The sequence below is a fragment of the Hipposideros armiger genome, unplaced genomic scaffold (assembly GCF_001890085.2).
Source record: "Hipposideros armiger isolate ML-2016 unplaced genomic scaffold, ASM189008v1 scaffold_330, whole genome shotgun sequence".
Taxonomy (NCBI): domain Eukaryota; kingdom Metazoa; phylum Chordata; class Mammalia; order Chiroptera; family Hipposideridae; genus Hipposideros; species Hipposideros armiger.
In genome coordinates, this window is record NW_017731680.1 from 1,873,974 (window position 1) to 1,897,366 (window position 23,393).

Genomic DNA, 23,393 nt, shown 5'->3' on the forward strand with positions numbered 1-23,393 from the left:
GATTGGTTAATTAAACTTGCTAAGGGTTATGAGTACGATCCCTGTGTGGTCCACATTCATACTGGCAGTTAGCTGACATATGGGTGCTATGGGAAAAGTGGGTGAGCGTGCATGCTTAGTGAAAACTGATCACTTGGAGAATGAGCTGAAAATACATGTCCTGTCAGGGCTGAGCTAATTGTGTCATCCAAGTGAATGAGGGCTGGGGTGTTAAATTCATAAATTCATTCTTCACACAATATGCATTGCACTCAAACAGCACAGCACTCTTTCTGTTGGTGTGAGACATGCCCAGACAATGAGGCTTCTATAATTTCCTTTGAAAAAACTGGTGAAACAGTATTATCAGGGTTTTTTTTTTAACAGCTTTTTAAAAGATACAATTTACATACTATAAACCTCACCTCTTTCGTCTCATCAGCCTAATAAGCTCTTCTTTTTTCTTTTCAGACATGTTATAATTGATTTGTAAATTTAGTGGCCACTATTTGAATTAATATCCAGTAGAGAAATAGGTCACAGCCTGCGTATTATTTTTGGCAGGCATAAGCTAATTCTGCCTGATGTTAGAGGGAAAGTACAGAATTTTATTGGTCTGTGAAAGCTAATATATTACAATTGAATGGGTACTGTAATTGTAGGAGTTAATTGAATTTTGGCCTGATAATTTAGATTTGGGGATTTTTCAGGTTAGAACTTCTTACTTGAGATCAAATCACGTGGAGGGATTCAAATTCCAGATTTTCTTTCTTTTGCAGGGTGTGAGGAGTGTAACAATGCACACTCTTCAGTGTGCCCAAAGCATGGCCCCTTACACCCCATCCCCAACCGTCCCGTGCTCACCAGAGCAAGAGCCAGCCTCCCCCTGGTCCTGTACATCGACCGGTTCCTTGGAGGTGTGTTCTCCAAAAGGCGCATTCCCAAGCGCACCCAGTTCGGCCCCGTGGAGGGNAACCAATTACTAAAAGGGGATAAATTATTTCTGTAAATACTGGAAGCAGGAAAAAATGAGAAAGAATTATTTTTTTGTCTTCCTATAGATGTTTCTTTAGTGAGATTCATTTAAGCCCAAAGGAACTCTGCTTTAAATCTTAAAAAAAAAAAAGGGTTCCATGTAATCAGGGCTTTTGACTAAGCAAAGACTTTTTCTTCCTCCTCTTCAACTCACATTGGAGGTTAAGAATTGTAGGCTTCCTGGCTACTTGTTTCGTTTCTTTGTGACAGAGCTAGTGTGTATTATTGAGCCTAATTATCAATCACATCTGATTGGATTACACAACCCGGTTAAGTGAAAGTCCTTGGGAATGCCTTTGGCGCCCTCTAATGTTGGTAAGCTGCCTCTTGTTATTATTTTTGCTGTCTGAGTACCCTGACTTTTTCTGTGTCTTCACTGCCAGGTGAAAAAACACGTGCGAAGCTTTCACTCAGAAAAGATCTACCAGTGTACAGAGTGTGACAAGGCCTTTTGCCGTCCTGACAAACTGCGACTCCACATGCTACGGCATTCAGACCGCAAAGATTTCCTGTGCTCTACATGTGGGAAGCAGTTTAAGGTGTGTAAGCAGTGAGCAGCCTGAGGTTGCTTTCATGGCCACCGAAATCATATCGTGCTAAGGGTCAATGGTTGTTTGTTTGTTTCATCAGCTTATCTCCTACTTATAAAGAACTGGACTGGAGATAACTTTTGTGCCTCATGTTTGAGTTAGTTATGTGATAAAATTAAGGAAAAAACTCACCTTAGTTTCCCCAAATAATTAATTCAGATCTCAAACTAATAGAGTAACAATGCATCTCCTAAAAGAATCCAAATGCGTGATGAGTAAAACTAAATTGCTGTTGAGTAATTCTTAAGAGCACAATACATTTACTTATCAAATCAAGAGATTTTTACTGAGCACTTATTAAATATAATAGCCTTATAATTGAGCCCTGAAGGCAGCAGGGCTGTCATCTAATGGAGATGGGAAATCTGTAGGATGTTGAGAGGTCTTAGACTACTTTGGGGTATGTTAATAACTTCAATAATTAAAATAAAAAATAATAAGTATTAGTAACCTGTCTGGAATTTAGAAGCGAAGGAAAAACCCATGGGAGACTCAGAGATAAAATTAAGCAAATAAATGTGAAAACAATTAAAAAAATGTTTCATTAGGAAATCAGATGATAATGTAAAGATATCATTGAGAGACATTCTTCTGAATATGATTGTAGGTCATGCTGTCATAGAAACTAGAAAAGAATCACAAATGGATTCAGGAAGGGAATAGTGCTTTTATAAAAATGTACATATATAGAATATAGAGACATTAAAAAGAAGCAGAAATAATTTTCAAAGCTTAAGTTTTGTGTCATGTATGTTATGGAATATAATACCGGTGGCTTTCAATATATAGTAGCCTGATTTAGAACTCCTTAGAGAATTCTAATGTGAAAAGTATAAATGGCTCTAGGTTTTTCTATTTCTTAATTTAAAAAAAAATTTAATCTAAAAGGATCCCTGTCGTGATGCTAACTGGCTGGCCATTTATCCAGCCCATTCAACATTTTTTGATTCTCTATTTTGTGGCACATATCACTTTAACACCTAGGCATATATTAAAAAAAAAACCACCCTTTTTGCTTCTATTTTACTTTCACCCAATATATTAGATAGGCTTCAATTAGAGAAGCCAACCGACTAGGAGTATTACAGAATAAAGGAGTTTCTTATAGAAAGAAGAACTTAATTATAGGAGAAGATGGAGTAGTAAGGGCCAGAAATGAGAAGCTGGAGGATCAGAGAAAGGTCACTAATCCCCGCTTCTAAAGCCGTGGCCTGGGTGGACAAAATGGGCACTTACCTGGGAGCCTGGGAATGCAGGCATCCGCACCCGTAGGGTGGGCCCAAGGAGGAGAGCTGGTGCTGTCTGTGGACAACTGTGTTGCTGCATGTGGTGGTGGACATGGACGTGGTCAGCAGGGCTGACAGTTGGGAAGAGAGCTGGCGGCTGTGTGGGAAAGAGGAGGGATGGGCAGGGGTGCACCTGACCTGCTGGGCATCACTGCTGCTGCTTCATTTCCACCTTCTAGTCTGCACCAAAAGATGGGTAGAACTGGTCTGGGAGAAAGGTTCAAAATCTTTAAAAGACCAGTAGCAGTTTAAGCATATGTCCAAGAGCAGAGCCTCGCTAGATAAGGGAGCTGGCTTTTTTTTTTAATTTATTTTATTCAAGATGGGCTGTACCTAATTTTCTCTCTGTGGACTCGCATCAACATATGTCACTAGATTAGATCATCAAACTGGACCTAGACCATATGCTCCATCCATAGCAGACAGTGTAATTGTTTACTTGAACTCCTAAATCTATAAAATTAGACATTCCTACATAAATTTGTTTGGTATTTAGAAGAATATCATTATGTTTATTAAAATGTGTGGGGATTGAGTATACACATGGTTTTGTAAATCTAGTATTACCTATCATTCATTATCAATTTGTAGCTCTTGATACCAAACTAAGTCCATGTGCCCTTTGATCTCTTCTACATCAATACAAAGTCTTTCTTCTCAGAAATCAGTATCTTTCAAATTGAACGGTCATTTTCAACCAAGGCTTAGTGGAATGCACTTATTTATTAGTGAACAGTCATTCCTAGTCACTTGCCGTGTCCTCATGGTATGTTCTAGCTCTCGAGCAATTTGGATGCATTTCGACAGGTTGTGGTTACTGCTAACTTGTATGGATTTTTTTTTTATATCTCTTCAATTAAAAAATTTCTATCCCCACTTCTCACCTCCCTGCCTTTTCAAAAACTCTCTCTAATAGCGAAAAGACAAACTACGGGAACATATGCAAAGGATGCATAATCCTGAGCGGGAAGCCAAGAAAGCCGACCGCATCAGCCGCTCCAAGACATTCAAGCCTCGTATCACGTCCACCGACTATGACAGCTTCACGTTCAAGTGCCGCCTGTGTATGATGGGCTTCCGGAGACGAGGCATGCTGGTCAGTGCCAAGGCTCCAGATTCTACCCGTTGTCTTGCAGACCTATCCATTTCTATTGATGGCGATGACTTTTGTACTGTATTTTATACAGATTTGTCAGTGGCTAGGGGGAAGAAACAGAGGCAAGCAATTCCCAATTTGGAGTTCTCTGTTTTCCAGTCTCCCTTCGCCCTCCTTTGCTGAAGTTCATTTCTGGTGTCCTCTTGGAAGAGGTCTTTTTCTATCACTTTTCATTACTAGTTTTATTTTGCTTTACGCTTCTCAGTCTCTGCTCCTACTGTATTTTACGTCCCTCTTCTCCTTTTTTTTCCTGAATATAGTTTCTCTTGGGGTCTTTACCTTCTCCCCTGTTGTTCCCTTGAATGCCTCTCTTCTCCAGATATGAAACAGCAGTAGAAGGAAACGTTCCGTTAGAGGAGGGTATGTGAACCAGGTTAGTGAAACATCAGGGTAGCCAGTTCACTGCTCTCAATTCCTTTTGTCCTATTATAGTTTTTGGAGAATACAGCAGGTCCTGAAATCCTTTCGTTCAGTGTGGTTTCATTATAGCATTGATGAGATGCATAGGGACTTAACTTTTGTTTATATCAATTAGCCTATGGTAAAATTGGTTTTGTTCTATGTTTTTTCACTTAAAGTCGCAGAACCTATCGAGGAATTACTGTATATTTCTGCCAGAAGCTAAAGTCATAGAGCATTATTTAAAATTCAGAACCTTAATTTTTATCTCATTCAGTGTCCTGTCTAAGAAGGCTAAGACACTAAATAATGAAAGACAGGTTTGCATCAGGAGAATTCACCAAAGAAATTCATGCTACTGTAATTTTCCTTTTTCTAACTGCAGTTCTTTTGTCAAAGACTATTAAAGGGATCTACCGTGACCCAATTCATCTTCAGTAATTTGCTGAATTATTGTTCATTCCTTTTAACAGTGACTGTTAATATTTTGGTGTCAGATGGGCCTGGTGATGCTGATTCTGGCCAAATGCCTTATTGTTTTGGGCCACTGCTTCAGAGAATTTCCACTCCTAGCAGTCAATATCAGTGACATTTGTTTAGCTCCTGTTTGTAATGGAGTCTCTTTTTCTCATTTTCTCTTTTTCCTTTTAGGTAAATCACTTATCAAAGAGGCACCCAGACATGAAGATAGAAGAGGTGCCAGAGTTAACTCTACCCATCATAAAACCCAACCGTGATTACTTTTGTCAGTATTGTGATAAGGTAAAAAAAAACTATGCACAGCAAGATGCCTCTGTGGGAATCCTGCTTAGAGCCAATTTGTCTGCATGTGTGAATATATACTAGGATCTTGCAGTTACTCTTAACAGATGGTTTCCTGTCTCTCAGTAGTTTTCCATTTAGACAAGAAAGGGCTAGAAGTACAGCCTCATTTTAAGCCAAATTTTTTTTCTTTAGAATTAGTTGACTTTATTTTACTTGTTCCTTCTCTCTGTGATTTTTGTTACAAAAGAACAGTTTTATTACCAGGAGCTTAGTATATGAATTCATTTAAAATTTCTAAGCTCTAAAATGAGTGTTCGTCATTCTGCTTGTAAAATATATGGTAGATTTTGAATTTCTAGAAGATTAAGTAGGATGTGGAAAAGTTTTGTGGTGTACTCTATTTTTACTCTTCTATTCTTTATTTTTGTACAGTTACAAAAAAGACAGAAAGAATACACATTTATTGTTTCATTATAATATTGTTTTCTTCTATAATGTAGTTATGTCAACTTCAATTGCGAAACATTTTTAAAGCATAGATTCACCATTATACTTACTAGTTGTTTATTAGACTTGCCATATTGGAAGATTCTTTGGCATCAAGCAGTCAACTATATGAAAGCTTTCACAGAAAGGCTAAGGATGACCTGCACTTAGAAACAGTGTTCTCTTCCTATGACTGTATATCCACCCCTTAAACTTTAGGGTAAAGGTTAGTTTTATGATTATTATCTTAGATCTATAAATTCAAGGAAGATGCCTGGCATATCTAGATGATGTTCTTATTTTATTCTAATTTATGTTATATCCTATATGTTATTATCCTTCAATACCAGGGGTGCCAAAAAATGTGTACAAGTTTGGTCAGCATTGCTCAAGCAGTAGTACACCATAATCAAAAGTGTCTGTACGCTGATGGTAACCACTTTGAGCACCTCTTGTAATTGCAGAAGTCAAATGTGACTTTTATTCATTTTTTTGTTACTGGTATATATTGAGTATTACAATTTTAATACAGTTTTCCTCTCTTAAAATGTGTATACATTTTTTTGGCACCCTCTGTATATCTGTTAACATATTTTATTTTGGGATACACAAATACTTTTTCTCATGTCCTTGTAAAGAAATTGTTAGATGGTTTACTTTAAGCAGGAAAGTGGAACTATGTACTGCTTTCATGACAAAGCGTTTGAATTTGCAGGTTTATAAAAGTGCCAGCAAGCGGAAAGCCCACATTCTGAAGAACCATCCTGGGGCTGAGCTCCCACCAAGCATTCGGAAACTCCGTCCTGCTGGCCCTGGAGAACCAGACCCCATGCTCAGCACCCACACCCAGCTCACAGGCACAATAGCTACCCCTCCTGTCTGCTGCCCCCACTGCTCCAAACAGTACAGCAGCAAGGTATGGGAAGGCTTCTGACGAAATCTGAATCAAAGCTACAACTTAAGGAATCTCTTGAGAGAAGATGGCTTCTTCTCCAGATGTTCTGGTGGCTTTTTCTGACTTGATAGGGAACTAACAGAGGTGTTTTGCTTGTTTAGATGGCTAAGGAGCTGTTTTCCTGAGAACTGGGTCTATAAGCACAGAATGGGAAGAGAACATGATAGACTTTGCCCAGAATTAATGCCACCTGATAGCCTGAGCACTTGACTGGATTCCTTTTTTCCATGGCCTGTTGAGGGTCTCCAGTGTGAACATTCCATGCTCACAGTTTGCGAGCTCAGGCTTCAGAAGTCCTACATAGGAACTTGAGTGATAGTTCTTAAAAAGGGGGGCACTTTTGCTGGGGGGGCTTGTGATTGACTGCTGCAGGTATTGGTGGGGCTAAGGGGTACTTCAAGGTGTTCTGACTTTGCCTGATGGTGTGGGGCCACATGATTCTTCAATTTCTTTACAGCCTCTTCTTTTTTTTCCCTTTCATAGCGTTGTGTCGCTTTAGGAGGGGCAGGCACAGTCAGCATCGCTCTGATTTTTTTTTTTTTTCATGTGGGACTTAAACTGGCAACCTTGCTGTTAAGAGCGCACGCTCTATCCACTGAGCCATCTGCATGGCATCTCAGCTCAAGGTGCCGAGTTCAGTCCCAGCCATGGGTGGACATAGCCCACTTTTTTTTTTTTTTTAATGGATAACATAAAAGATTTTGTAACCCTTTGTATTTGAGAAAGACTGAAAATAACTAATTACAGTAATTATTATTGGTTTTTGTTGTGATTTTTCAGACCAAGATGGTACAACACATTCGAAAGAAGCATCCAGAGTATGCCCAGCTCCCTAGCACTTTACACACACCTCTAACAACAGCTGTGATCAGCACTGCTCCAGCTGTTTTAACTACCGATAGTGCTACTGGAGAGACTGTGGTGGTAAGTGTGGGACTCGTAAGAACATCTCAGCTCCTTCAGTGATCCTCATAGCTTTCAGTGCCAAAGCCATGTCTATCTTGTCATTTAATCAGCTGCAGATGTAGCCCATTATTCTTCAGTATTCCACACAAGGCGTTATGCCAATGAGTGGGTCTCTCCATGCTTTCCAAAGTTTTCTGTGAAATGGGTAGCAAATTTTCAGGGATGCTCGTTTGTGCAAGATTGTCAGAACCTCTAGGGTAACTCTACTGGGCCTGACATAGACAGATAGAATTGGATATGTAGATAATCTTCCAATATCTTCTCAACTTCAGGATTTTTTTTTTTTAATTGGGGAATTGGGAATGGGAACAGCGCTGGAGAATTGGGGAAGGGGAACAGACAAGTTGCTGTCCTTGTGCCCCCCAGTCCAGTCGTGGAGGACGCTGCCTCACTGGCCCAAGTTGGCACCACCACTGCGCTCCTCCTGGGTGAGGCAGATCAGTCGCCGGCCTCTGGACGGCCGCTCACAGCGGCTGCTGGCCGCTCACACTGGCTGCTGGCTACACACGGTAGCCCACGGCAACCCACTGCAGCAGGGGCTGCAGCCCATGCCATCGCCGGCGACCCACGGCAACCCAGCTCCAGGTTGAGCTGCCATTCAGCATCTTAGCTGCAGAGGGCAGTGTCACTGGCCCTCACATGTGGGATCTGAACCAGTGCCCTCTGGCATCCCAAGCCAGCTCCCAACCAATGTGCCACTCAGCCGGCCCAGGATTTTTTTGTATCTGAGCTCAGGGCTAATTTGTAAGGTCCATGATCCACCAGTGAGAAAACTAAATTTTTGTAAGACTTAAGAGCACTGAAATAGTTGCAAGCAGTGGTGTTACCAATTGATGTGTTTTGTGTGACTTTTCTAGACAACAGACTTGCTAACCCAAGCCATGACAGAACTGTCCCAGACCTTAACAACAGATTACCGAACGCCACAAGGGGACTACCAGCGAATTCAGTACATCCCTGTGTCACAGTCCACATCAGGTCTGCAGCAACCTCAGCACATACAGCTTCAAGTGGTGCAAGTGGCTCCGGTACTGTATTGCATTTATTTCTCTTTCCTTTCATGAATGCTGTATTGTCAGCTTGCCAACATGGCAGCCGCGGTCAACAAAAAAGCACCCGATTCTCAGAGCTGGAGGGGGACCCTACATAATATGCTTCTGCTTGTTAATTATGAGTCAAAGGCCTTTGTAAAACTTCCCCTCCACAGGCTGTCATGGGCTCTGGACTTAGCAGACTAAGAGATTTCTGTCTAGAGAAGTCCGGAGATTTTAGGTTCCAACACCTCCTGTGATCCTGTGTTGCAACACAGTGCCAGGGCAAACTATTTCTGAGTCTCTTCTGAACCCTGATCCCTGAGCACCCAGGTGGACTACCTGGGTGAGGAGCCAGTTTGATAAGTCCCTACCTGGGCATTGAATGCTTATATCAGTGGGAGGTTTATTGTGGTTTTTTTTAATGATTTTTATTGGGGAATTGGGGGATGGGAACAGCACTGGGGAATTGGGGAAGGGGAACAGACAAGTTGCTGTCCTTTTGTTCTTCAGTCTAGTTGTAGAGGACGTTGCTTCACTGGCCTAAGTTGGCACCATCATTGTGCTCTTCCCGGGCGAGGCAGATCAGTCGCCAGATTCTGGACGGCCGCTCACGCTGGCTGCTGGCTACACACGGTAGCCCATGGCAACCCACTGCAGCAGGGGATACAGCCTACGCCATCGCCAGCGACTCACAGCAGCCCAGCTCCAGGTTGAGCTGTTGTTCAGCATCTTAGCTGTAGAGGGCAGTGTCACTGGCCCTCATATGTGGGATCCGAACCGGGGCCCTCTGGTGTCCCAAGCCAGCTCTTAACCAACGTACCATTCAGCTGGCCCTATCAGTGGGAGGTTTTAAAGAATAGTTTTGATCCAATCTTTGAATATCAATTGGTACCTTACTAGTATAGATGTATCACAGTGTTCCTTCTACCACATCATTAGTAGCTCCTTCTTACTGATTAGTGAGCTGAAAGAAGGAACCCTCCCAGAACTATTGTTTCATTTAATTATACTGAGAGTGGCCTCCAGGCCCAAATGAACGAACTGTTGCTTTGAAATAATTTGGTCTCTGAAAATGTGAAACTAATACCAGAGCAGGAAATTGGGAGTTGCCACTGTCATAGACTATTCTTTATCTTGTTTTCCTTATAGGATGGTTTTAATTTTAGGTTTTGGAAGAATCTGTGAATCTGTGGAGTTGCCTATAAAATATGATGTATATGTACCTTGTTCTGGAAAAAGAGTCTGTACTTTAGTTAGATTTTCTTTCTTTCTTTTTTTTTTTTAGCTGAGCCGTCCTCCCACCTGTTGGCAGCTCAGCTCAGGCTGGGAATTGAACCGGTAACCCTGTTGCTCAGAGCTTGCACTCAGAGCGAGCTCTTAACCAACTGAGCCACTCAGCTGGCCCTAAGCCAGATTTTCAAAGATGTCTGCAACACATAAAAGGCTAGGAACCACTGTTCTAGTAGTTTAATTGTGACAAAAGCAAAATTTCTTCTTTGATCTCTTTTAACTGATAAAGGATAGGTCATTAAGTTTAATTAAAATATAAGGGAAAAAGATTTTTAACTCCGGAGAGCTTCTCATTCAAGTTATTATTACGAGCTATATTTCTTCTATCTTATTCTTTTCCAGATTTTAATAATATTAGTGGCTTATTTTTTTTATAACCATCACTTTCTTTAATGTTTGCCAGCTTGGCTTAGGTTTGGCCTCTCTGGGAGTGAAGCATTGGATCTGAAGGTCTATCCTATCTTTCTTATTTTCCTGTTGGTATACTGTTTTAGCTGAACTTTTCTCTGAGAGGATTTCCCTTAACCTCAATCAGTATGCATTTGTTTTTCTCCTCCCTCCAGGCCACCTCCCCTCACCAGTCTCAGCAGTCCACTGTGGATGTGGGCCAGCTCCACGACCCCCAGACCTACACCCAGCATGCCATCCAGGTGCAGCACATCCAAGTCACTGAGCCCACCACCTCAGCGCCATCGTCCGCTCAGGTACACGGCTCCATAGACTGTTCACAGAGCTTTACATGGCCTCAGGGATCTTGAAGAGTTAGTAAGAGTGAAGAGACATTATCTTCAGAGCTAACCTCCTTGACTATTGAAATGCCATTGTTATTTTGGACCTTAATCTTTATTTTGGTATTATGGACACACAGTAAGTGATTAGCTTCTCTTCTCCAAATGAAGCCCTGTGATATGATATCCTAGAGACAACATGGTCTTTGCTTCCTATTCTAAATGGCTGGGTGACAGCATGCAATTGCTAAGTTGTTTCTATAATTTTGGAACACTGACTTTGAGGAGTCTATCATTGTGTTTGTAGATCAAATCTGTTATTGAGATAGCATAGCTACATCCATTCCAAACATATTTATTAAGTCTTTATCCTTTGCATGAAACTTTTCCAGATCTTGTCCTCAAGGAGCTAGAGTCTACTAGGAAGATAATACATGTATACAAGTAAATAGATAGGATGGGAAGTGAAGACACTGGTACCATAAAGGAGGCATGTAGGTTCACCCCTGATAATCCCAGGTTCCAGGACAAGAGTATAAACGAAGGCCTGCATGCCATATGTTTGAGCACTTAAAAGTTTTGAATCAAATCAGCAAATCGTTAAATAAAATATGTTCTTTCTACTTGACACATATACTTTTATAATGACAAGATTGAAAAATATATGTAAAGTATTATAACAATTGAATTACTAAATAACATGGATAGTGCTAGTTCAGAATTAACTGTATTTTCTGCCAAACACCTGCCAGGCTGTGGCAGGAAAAAGCTGGGAAAAAAGTCTTTCTCTCTCTTTTAAAGGCTCTGTACCCTTCCAATGGCTGTGAAAGTCCATACTATACACAAACAAATTCTCTACTTTCCTGTTTATAGTGGGGTGTAGGTGGGAGGCCATGTTGCTTGCCACCTGATTGCCCTCCCCTCCTTCTAGTGTGAGGTTCAGTGGCTGTGAGATTTTTATTACTTCTCCCAGTCTAAGATAGGCAGCCTCTATCCACAAGGGGCCCCAAGTTTCTCACCCCTACTAGCATCACACTTTTTAAAAAAATTAATTTTTTTTTACTAGTTTCAGGTGTACAAAATAATGTAATAGTTAGACATTTATACCCCTCACAAAGTGATAACCCCCTCCCCCAAGCTACTACCCCTTCTGACATCATATATAGCTGTTACAATACCACTGACTATCTTCCCTATGTTGTACTCCACTTCCCATGACTATATATACCTATATATTTAGAGTTCACATTCAATATTATTCTATTTCAGCTTCAGGTGTATGGCATATTGGTCATACATCTATCTACACAGTCTATGAAATGATCCCCGTGATAAGCCCAATGCCCATCTGGCACATTACATAATCTTTACAACAATGTTGATTATATTTCCCATACTGTATTTCATATCCCCATGACTATATTGTGTCTACTAATTTGCACGTTCTAATCCCTTCACCTTCTCCTCATCCCCTCCCCCCTGTCATCTAGCAACCAACAGGTTTTTTTTTTCTGTATCTTGAGTCTATTTCTGTTTTGTTTGCTCATTTATTCTGCTCTTTAGATTTCACATATAAGTGAGGTCATATGGTGTTTATCTTTCTCAGTCTGACTTATTTCACTTAGCATAATCTCAAGGTCCATCCATGTTGTTGCAAATGGTAAGATTTCATTCTTTTTTATGGCCGAGTAATACTCCATTGTATAAATGTACCACATCACACTTTTTTTTTTTTAAAGATTTTATCGGGGAATTGGGGGAGGGGAACAGCACTGGGGAATCAGGGAAGGGGAACAGACACGCTGGCTGCCAGCCACTCACGGTAGCTTATGGCAGCCCACTGCAGTTTCACGGCAGCCTACACCATCGCCGGCGACTCATGACAGCACAGCTCCAGGTCGAGCTGTTGTTCCCCATCTTAGCTGTAGAGGGCGCAGTGTCACTGGCCCTCATGTGGGATCCGAACTGGGGCTCTGCCTCTCAGAGCTGGTGTCCCAAGCCAACTCTTCACCAACACGCTACTTGGCAGGCCCCACATCACACTTTTAAGTTTCTCAAAGGAACCTGAGGCTGGAGGGCCAGGAGGGGCTCCCCAGAGTTCCTTGTTGAAGACGACACAGGGATAACCTTCCCCAAGGCTGTATCCCCTTCCTTCCCACGCAGGCTCTATCCTGTACCTCACAGGGCCCTGTGTGCACTCACATGGACACCCTGACCCACATGTCTCAGCTTTGTTCACACTCCTGCAAGTGGCAATCCCATGGCCACCCCTTTGTTCCTAGGTGCCCAAATACCATTAGTGGAGCCCACATCTGGAAGACAGGACCCCTGTAGGAGGACAGACCCAGCGAAGAGAGTGATATAGGCCATTGAAGTGGGTACAGGGCCATTTCCACAGGAAATGGGAGGATGTGGTCCTCAAACTGTGGTCACATATTTCAGGGGGCATGTCCGTCCATTTGGCCTCCTATGAGGAGGGGCACAGCTAGAGAAGTGTCAACCAAGAACCCTGCAAGAGTCCCTCTTGCCTGGGTCTACAAGCGATATGGATCTATATAGATAAGTTGCAGGAATTCAGAAGAGGGAAATATTATGTTTAGCAGAGAATCAAGACATTTTTATAGAAGTTGTATTTGAATTAGGTCTGGAGGGAGGGATATGATTTTGGCAAGGTAGTTGGGGAAGGCATTATGATAAATGTGCTCTCACTGTGAGTAAAGATACAAAGATAGGAAAATTGTGGTGTGTTTATAGAAAACTGTTTCAGCTAGTAACAGGAAATGATGTTGGGCAGAAAAAGTTGGATAAGTAGTTGGGAGCTGGAGTATGGAAGGCTTGAACGGCCGACTGTGAAGCTTGGGGTTTATCCTGTAGACAGGAGTAGCCTCTCCACCAGATGTCCGCATGTATCCCCGTGTTTATCTCCACTCACTGTGGAACTATCCAGTGCATTTCAACGGAAATTATGACGTCAATTTGTGTTGCAAATTAGCTTTGTGATGTAGGCAAGTTATTTAGCATCTCAATTCTTTTAACTTCATTCATTTACCTTTCTAACAAGCCTACTGAAATTAATTTTTTGGATACTCTTAGAAATAATCCTTTGAAAATTAATTAGGATTTCATAGTTATGATTACTTTTCTTTAATGCTATTCATATTTAAAATATTATTTTAGCAGGTATACTTTCAGTATTATAATTCATATTATCCTGATTTATTTTCTTTAGTTATTTGTGAGCCTTAACTATATTGGAAATTCATAATTTTTTACGCTTGCTTTCTCTTTCTGTCTAGGTTGCGGGGCAGCCATTGAGCCCCTCATCCCAGCAGTCTCAGCAGGGGCTCAGCCCCACCCATATACCAGGCAGTTCTTCCGCACAAGGCCAGACTCTCCAGCAGCAGCAGCAGAGTGCTTCTGTACAGCACACGTACCTACCCAATGCTTGGAATTCCTTCCGTGGATATTGTAAGTAAGAAACAAGAGAGTAATGCTGTAAGTCATGGGTAGAGGAACCTGCAGCCATGGGTCATAATGTCATCAGCTTTATAATCGATTTTCTGGATTAAACTGTCATTGGCCATTTTCTTCACTCTGTACTGCATGCACTTGAATGAGTTTCATGAGGGAATTCAAGGCAATGTTCTGATATGAGAGCAACCCATTTCAGAGACATTAGGAATAGTGCTGGAGGGAGTGTAGGCAGGTGGTTTAAATAGTGTAATAGATGGGTATAGGCTATGTTGATGGCATTGATTTATCTCTTCCACCAATATTCACTGAATGTCTGTATATCAATCACTGTGCTAGACCTTGGGTATACAAAAGATTAATATCGACTTTCACATGCCAGGAGTGATTCTAAACCACACATGTATCACATTCAGTATTCATAACAACCTATGAGATAAGTACAATTGTTATTTGTATTTTACAGATAAAGTAATTTTGACACAGAGTAGCTTGTCTGAGGAACATAGCTGGTAAATAGAAGCTTGTAACCCAAGCAGTCTGGCTCTAGGGCTTATACTCTTAACCCTCCGCCCCCCCCTCCACGGGGCTGCCTCTCCTAAGGAGACAGTCTTTAGCTCAAAGAGATCATTAGCTAGAAGCGAGAGAGATATATGAGTAGTAGCTTTCAAAATCCTGAGATTAGAGTTAAAGAAGCAGTAAAAGGCTGGCTTCCAAAGGTCAGAAAAGGTAACAATCTTGGTGGGGACGACAGCGTTGGGTGTGAGCTGGAAAGTATGAGACCTTTATGACTGAAGATGTGGAAGGAATAGAACAGAGCAAACAGACCTCAATAGTATGAACTAGGAGGAATAGGGGCTGAGATGATAGGTGGGAAGGCCAGTGTTGCTCTTTCTCTAGTGTTGATTTCCTTTTTTTGAGTCCATCTCTGTTGTGATTGATCTTTGGCTATATTATGTAGATTTGATATGGAGTCAGGCTCCAACTCTACCATTTAGTTATTTTTACAATCTGTTCTCTTAAATGTTGGTGGGCACGGTGAGAGCTGAGTCTAATTTCTACTCATAGTAGAATACTAGTAAACGGACTGAAATTTGTAGTTTAATTCCTGTGAAAGAAATATGGAATGATGCAGATAGTCATGGTGCTAATAGTATAACTAGCATTCCAACAATTCTATAAACTGAAATTTTTTATTACGGAAAAAATTTACAGTGCGCAAAAATAGAATAATATAATGAATGCCTCTTACCCATTATCCAATTTCAACAGTTATCAACTCATGGCCAATCTTGTCTGCTCTGTACCTCCCCCTGTCATTCTGTCCCAGCCCTTAAACTATGTAATAATTTTTATCATTTCATCCATAAATATTTTAATATGTATCTCTAAAACCAAAGGGATATTTTTTTAAAACACAACTCCAGTACCATTATGACACCTAAAAATAAATGATAGTAATTCTTTAATACTGACAAATACCTAGTAAGTGCTCATATTTCTGTGATTGTCTCATAAATTTTTTTAGTAGTTGATTTGTTCAAATTGGGTTCCAAATAAGGATCAAACATTGCAATGGGTTATATCTTTTGAGTTCCTTTTAATATATTTGTTCTCTCTCTTTTAAGTTGCAATTTATGTGTTGAAGAAACTGGGTTATTTGTCCAATAGAGTTTTCCACATTCTGGGTTTTACAGTTAGCATTCCTATATTATCACTTAAGATGCTTTCTTCTGTCCTTTTTATTTCCTCTAGGTTGGCAATTAGATGTAGAGGCTTCCTCAGAATCAGGTTCACTTTTTCCCTGGAAACTTCATAATTTGGTTGTCTCTTTTTTCTTTGCTTCACTATTTCATTAGGGATTACAAAGTTGTCAGATTCTGACACTATCAGTCTTTATTCAGTAATTAGCTGGAAAACTTCTGTAAAGGAAAAAATTTTACCTCAACAACCAGGTTACTCTGCGGTCCAGTTTGTTCAGGAACGGGCAAGATAAATGCTTTAAGTAGCCAGCCCATCTCCTTTTTTTACCAGTTTTTCAAAATCACGAGTTGTTTTCTGATATTATCCAAGGTGACCAATGAGGCTTATGTGTGTGTATCTTAGTATTGTTATGTACTCATGAATTTCAACACAAATTTGAATTTTTCAGACCATTGTAGTTGTTTATCCTTATTGATGCTCGGATTATCCCATCTTTGGCTAATGGGAGTGTCCTCAAATTGGCTCCTGTATATTTTCTACACAACCCTGTAGTCTTTTATAGCATCTTACATGCTGGTGTGACACCATGATCTAGGCTCATCTTGTACATTTTCTGTCCCAAGTCTGGAACCAGCCGTTTTCCCAAGAAGCTGTGGTCTCCTTTAGTAGAAAATTTAGAGACTATCAACTGGGTGCTAGGGTGAACTTTGTTTTTAATTTTCCTTAATACTGGTGGCAAAATAAAACTCAAGCTAGATTAATTTGTGATTACTAGACAATAGTGGATACATTGTGCCACCAATTCAAATGTGAATATAAAAGATAAAAATATTAAGCTAACAGGTAAGCTTTTGTAACTTATTTCAAGGTTTTAAAAATTGTTGAATATTTGTCTTTTATGGATATTCAGAAGCCACATTTGAGGGAGATGCATTGATTATTTTTGATATTTGGTAACTGTACTAACCTCATGTGATCAATTCTTAACAGAGATGCTTTTACTATATCAAGAAATCACATCATCATAAGACTCTCACAGCAAGCAAATTCATGACAGTGTCTCAGTGGGGAATGTGGTCACTGGCTAGGTATTTGTTTCTACAACTTGTATTAAAATCTGAGACCAATAAACTATGGTTGTTTCCTGTTTTTCAGCATCTGAGATTCAAATGATGACACTTCCCCCAGGTCAGTTTGTGATTACAGACAGTGGTGTGGCAACTCCTGTTACCACTGGCCAAGTGAAGGCAGTTACCCAGGTAAGCTGTGCTGCTTGTGAGGGTTCTCCTGTACCCTACTGCACCTGTCTCCCCTTCCTGCTTTGTATGCCCCAACTTTCAATATCTGAGTTAGAAGTACCTCCTCTGTGTTCCCATAACACCTTGTGGTGCTATATTATAACCCTTATCACAGTGTATTTTATTATTGGTTTACTGTCTTCCTTTTCCCAGTAGATAATGAATTCCTTGAAAGCTAGGTCTTGGTCTTTATCTCTTTATTCTCAATGCCTTGCACAAAAGGCTGGGCTATAGCAAATACTCAATAAAAATCTATCCCGTTAATAACTATAACCTCCTAGATCCATATGCGTATAGATTAATAATTGATCACCTTTTATGTGGGATGTATATGAGACTTTATTACTATTGGTTTTCAATTGGGTTGGGAGAGAATAATATAATGAATCTATTAGGGAGCTCTTTTAAACTATTTTAAACAATTCACCCATCCCAGTGTGAAAACGTTATCATAAATTATCTTGTTATATTTAGGTTAGGCAAGTCCATGTTGATTGTATCTGCTACCTCTGTTTTTATCTTCACTGGTTTATTCTAGCCTGCCTCTAAGTTATTAGAAGATAGAGTATGTAAGTTTAAATTAAGAAAATACTCTTTTTTTTGTAGCTGAGCCATCCTGCTACTTGCTGGCAGCTCAGCAGCAGCTCAGCTCAGGCTGGGAATCGAACCACTGTTGCTCAGAGCTCAAACTCTTGAGCGAGCCCTTAACCAGCTGAGCCACTCGGCCGGCCCAAGAAAAATACTTTTAAGTGAATAGGAATATTAGGATGTCCCCAGGGGAAGACTGTTTCCCAAGAGGACTCAAAGAGTAGCAGTCTAGTGGCCTCAGAAACCTGATTATTTTTTTTTCAAAGTATAGTGAGAGCTCACCCATATTTTCAGCACACAAACTCACATTAACTAGACCTAGGAGATATGTATAAATCCAGAGTAACACTGTTGTCAATGAAAATAGTAACTAATGTAAAATGGGATAGTCTCATTGACATGATCAGTGAAATTTTTGCTCCCTGTAGGACGCATTGACTACCTTTTTTTGGCCAGGAACTCATTTGGGAACCTGATTATAGCCAAGGATGTTCCCCTCCCCCTGCCACAATATACATACGCACAAATTTAATTTTCAGGAGTTCATAGATTCTTGGAAGCACACCTATGGACCACCTAGGGGCTCCATGGACCCTAGGTTGAGAACCATCTGCCTCCTGCTAAAGAAAGGCCCACATGGGAAACCAGATCATAATCAAAGAGTTGCTTGATGAATGTGGACTCAGAATATATGGCCCTAGATCAGGGGTTGGCAAACTTTTGAGATGGAAAAGCCACCAGGGGTCAGCAAACTATGGCTGGTGAAGTGGCTCTGAAGTAAAATTGAAAATGAAAATAAAACTATCATAGTTTCATTTATAAAATTTTTACAGGATATTCACATAATGGTGATTATGTAAAAATATATTTATGGCTCTCAAATAATTTTTAAATTGTTGTGAGGGACAGGATTGGCTCTTCCAGGGGTTAGCAAACTTTTGAGACAGAACGTACCCAAAGAGCCGCATGTGGCTCGTGAGCTGCAGTTTGCTGACCCCTGCCCTAGATAAATCAAATGAATATTTGGCTATGGCTTTTTTTCTGGATAGTGCTTGAAAAGGCCAGCGCCTGAGTTTTCCTCTGTGCCTTTTTTTTGCAGCCTACATAGCTGACCAATCCCCCTTCTACCCAACACATTCTTTCTTTAAAATGTTAGCATAAAGATATAGTTTGCTGCAGGTCTAAGAAGAAATTTTCATGATCAGAGGGAAAATAAAGACAATGTATGTATGTTTTCATAAAGCTAAATTTATTCAATGTAAGGAACTGTATTCTAAGATTGTGTCCTTCCTATGCGTTTGAGTGTTAAAATGTATCTCATTTGACAGTAGCATTTAAAAAAAGATTTTGCTTGGCAAATAAAATTTGGGACCATTTATTATTACTTTTAATTTTGCTGGTCTTAGAAATTCTGAAGTTTGGGAACGTTTGATCTTGACTACCTGTCTTGGGGTTCATTCTGCCTCTTTAATGAGACTTGAAAATATCTCTTCTTTGATCCATTTTATATTAATCTTAAAATTGAATTGAAAGATAGCAATCTTATTTTATGAATTTCTAAATTCTTAGGAGCAGTACAATAGCACATGTTTCATTTGCCATGTAGGTTACCATCATGATGCAAATTTCGGTACCTGAAGTTCTTAACTATATCTTTCAGTTGACCAACTAAGATGCTCCCTTAAATTACCTTGACAGTAAATCACTGTGACTGATCCAGCCTCTCTAAAACACTTAGCTAAGGCATCTCCCATAGGTGCCTATTTTGGTTTCCCCTTGTAACATTTCTTTGCATGTTCCCTCTTTCTGTCCCCAGATCTTCCTGCCCCCATTAGGCCTCAGATTTCTAAAGATCCTTTTCTTCTTGCTTTAGGGTCATTATGTGTTATCAGAAAGTCAGCCGGAATTGGAGGAAAAGCAAGCTTCTCCCCTCTCTGCGGGAGTCCAGGTTCAGCCAACTGCGCACAGTGACTTAGACCCTCAGACCACCAGCCAACAGCAGCCCACACAGTACATCATTACAACTACCACCAATGGGAATGGAAGCAGTGAAGTACATATCACTAAACCATAACTGCCATCCTTGAGCTAGAATCAAGCAATCATGTCATATCTTTTCTCATTCATAAATTGGAAAGCTTCTGTCTGACACTGAGAGCTCTTTTTTAAGATTTACCATTCAGTCAAGAGTTTGGAGGCCACAGCTTTGACACTCATATGTACACTGGGGCTTGTTTTATCAAGGTCATCTTTATGACTCTGAACCATAGGAGTTTCTGCCACGGAATGGAGATCTTTCAGAAGAAAGTAGATTTCAAGATGGAGAAACTTTGCCTTGCTCTTGAGTTGTTTTTTTAACATATTGATAAGCCTAAGCCTTACTTTTCCTTTGTGGAAATATTAAGTGGTGTATTGTGTTTGTACCAAAGGTGGAGAAAGGATGGGCGAAGCCACTGGACTTCATTCCAAACCGTGGCACCAAAGGAGAAGGGGCATTTTATGGCCATGTGTTAGATCAGGACTGCTTCATCTTGTGAGTTCGCAGTAATTTAATAAGTGGAGCCTATTGATTATGAAAATAACAATGATGAAACAAAGGGTTGATAGTGATGGTCTGAAGGAAATTCTGTCATCTAAATTTTTGTTACTGCTGATTTAAAAAAACAAAACAAAACCTTGCCTTTTTTTGGAAGACCACTGTTGGGCTGTTGGTAGTATTTTCCACAGATGCTAGTCCTCACCGGATTTGGCCAGACTCCATGTTTTGATACATCTTACTTTGTTTCTCCACAATGGTGGATTCCCTGTAAGAATAACAGGTTGCTTGATGTCAGCAGAATTTAAACTCCTACATTAAAGCTTTGCCTCCCATTCTCTGGTGTGGTTGTAATAAGAGGGAGATATTGGAGATATCGGTACCAAGTAAAATTACTAAGACAATTATATGTATATATAAAGTAAAAAGCACTGAAACCTTGTCCTGCTTTGCAGGACCCGTTTACCATTCACTGGTAAAGGATGAAGTCCTTGTTCTTACCAGGTGTACATTCAACCCTTGTTCATAGCATTCAGTGTATTATCATAGAACTTTTAATGCTGTCTTAAAATGAACATTCTTTAAGATTGGATGGAAAGATGGCCCTCCTTATTTCTTACCACTTTTAACTTAAACAGGTATCAACTCATCTGGACCTTTTGGTATGATCAACTTCACACTTAGGAGAAAAATAAGAACGTAGGGACCATTTATAGTATGTTAAGGTAATTATAAGGGATCTGGAAGAAATCCAATTTTTATGAATATTACACTGTTAGTAGGGAGAGGAAAAAAAATCTGCCTCAGTGATAGTTTTGCTTAAATGTGTTTCCTTTTGTTAGCTGTGACTTCAACAGGGGAAAACATTTCTCCCCTTTTTATTGTACATTCTAATTGTACACATAAAACATTGCAGAGATCAGTATGTATTTTAACAACTTTTTGTGACATACTAACACATTTTTAGAATAATTATTGCATGGTAGAATTTATCACTCCAGAACAGAAAAACCTACTTCAATTTCAAATGAAGTTAACTAATTTATTTTATTTACATTTCTGGGTTGAAACTGGTTATATAAATTAGAAGTATAGTAGCTTCTTTATGGTAAAGATACTTTTCTAAAAAGTAAACAATTCTATTGAAATAACTTTATTAATATGTAGATTTTGCACTTTATTTTTTGAGACCTTGTTCATTTAGTTATCCCTGAAAATTTGGGCACTAACAGAACTTGAGAAGGTTACTTGGTAAATGTGTAGAAGCTGGAAAGGGACTCTATATCTTTGGTAGCAAAGAGGTAGTGTCAATACTTTTAATAGAAAATATTGACCCTATATCACAAAATAGAGACTTTGGGTCCCAAAATCCCACAATGTAATGATTGTAATATCCTAGGTTTTATCCTAATATCCTAATATCCTAGGGTTCAATGTAGAAAGACTTGCTAGGTGAAGAACACTAGACTTTTCTAAAGGTCCAGTTTGTTTCTATACCTTGAATTTGGCTCTGTTGTATCCTTTTTAATTTGAACCAGCAAGATATCTCCCTTCCCCTCAGGAATAACTTGTTGCTTAAAATAAAAATCTATCACTGAATGGAATGTTCATTTTATGCCAGTTATTTCAAGTTTTAAAATACACAGAAGAAACTGTTGTGGAAGGACCTCTTTGTCTCTTTCCCATCTAAGTTTGTTTTTCCTTTCTTTCTTTCTTCTTCTTTTTTTTAAATGTGGAATAAGTAAAGATTCTAAAGCTAATTTGTATATTATCAACCAGAGATGCAGGTGGCAGTCAAGCCAAACAACACTGCTTTAAGATCAGGTATTCTGCACATTCATCCAAGGTAACAGATTTTCAAAAGGACTTGGATTTGAAGAGATGGCTGATTACAAGCCCTCTGAAGCCCCAATTTGGAAAAAAATGTATGTAGCCAATGTTTATATTGTTTCCTCTCTTCAGACACATTGACACTCTAGACTTCAATCAGTGCAGTGTGAAAATTTTGGAATTACATGTAGAGTTTACATTTTTATTATTTGATTTGCCCACATAATAGACATTTCATCATGTAAAATTCCTGTTACTCTGGAAAAACCTGTTGTTTTGATCTTCTTGAATTGTTTTCTGATTTTGAATTATCCTTTCAAAAAATTCTTAAGATATCTAGGGCTAAAAAGCACTTCATGAGATGCTAAAGCTGACCCATGGGTTGAAAATGTTGGCCCTATCCTGTTATTTAAATGTGAACATTTATTGTACATTCAGTGAGTTATAGTGTTAATAGTCTTGTGCTACTCAGCAGGTGTAAAAATTAATAAATATTTTTTTTAATAAACGTCTTCTTTGTTTATATGTGTGAAGCTACAAGATCCACCGAGATTAACTTTTTTTTTTTTTTTTGCTATTACAACTTAACAGTGTTTTGACTCTTTAATTCACTCTGGTCTGGTCAGAGACTCCAGGTAAGGGAATTTATGGATGACAACTGTGGAATGATGTTTCTTCTCTGCTCTTTCACTTGGTGGTTTTTAATTCGAGAACCTCCCAGCGCTCTAAGAGGAACTAAGGGCAGGTGTGCAGCCAGCAGGGGAGCAGGTATGGGGTATTATTTGGAAAGCACTGTTTTCCAAAAGCAAGGAACATTTTTGGGGCCCTGCAGTTTCTCTGACGTAGTTCCATCCAATTAAGAGATCTGAGGATGATCGCTGCACTACTGCTGGGAGTAGCTTTGGAATCTGAAACCGTACTAGTAAGACCCAGTGAATAAGAAGAAAGGGACCTAGATTCTTAACAAGAGGAACGTTATCCGGTTTAAAATGTATTTCTTCGATGTGTGTACTTTCTTCGGACTCCCAGGTCCCAGGGACGGGAGGGATAAATGAGGGCATAAGCTTGGGTCGGCGTTCTCCTAAATGAAATTCGAGAAACCAACGTTTCCTCAACTGCAAAATGGGAACTAATAGTGCATAGTACAAAAACAAATATATACAACTGTAGTACAAAGACAGTGGATAGAAAGTGCTTTAGAATAGTGTCTGGAGCAGGGTATGCTCTCTGCAAACGTTAATAAAGTAGCATTCAGTCACTCGGGTTCTAGCGCCTCAATTCGCAGCCAGATAAAAAC

General features: G+C 39.8%; 1 protein-coding gene across 1 annotated transcript in view; it reads left to right on the plus strand.

The window, feature by feature from the left end:
• Positions 1-22,598, plus strand: part of PRDM10 (PR/SET domain 10) — a 90,979-nt gene extending 68,381 nt beyond the window's left edge. The window contains exons 8-17 of the mRNA XM_019660792.1: positions 1,398-1,553; positions 3,807-3,986; positions 5,097-5,207; positions 6,412-6,612; positions 7,432-7,575; positions 8,475-8,645; positions 10,505-10,645; positions 13,966-14,137; positions 17,000-17,103; positions 19,604-22,598. Of these exons, the coding sequence (XP_019516337.1) occupies positions 1,398-1,553; positions 3,807-3,986; positions 5,097-5,207; positions 6,412-6,612; positions 7,432-7,575; positions 8,475-8,645; positions 10,505-10,645; positions 13,966-14,137; positions 17,000-17,103; positions 19,604-19,804 (1,581 nt within the window). The 3' untranslated portion in view covers positions 19,805-22,598. The remainder of the gene's footprint in view (positions 1-1,397; positions 1,554-3,806; positions 3,987-5,096; positions 5,208-6,411; positions 6,613-7,431; positions 7,576-8,474; positions 8,646-10,504; positions 10,646-13,965; positions 14,138-16,999; positions 17,104-19,603) is intronic.
• The last annotated feature ends 795 nt before the right edge of the window (positions 22,599-23,393 follow it).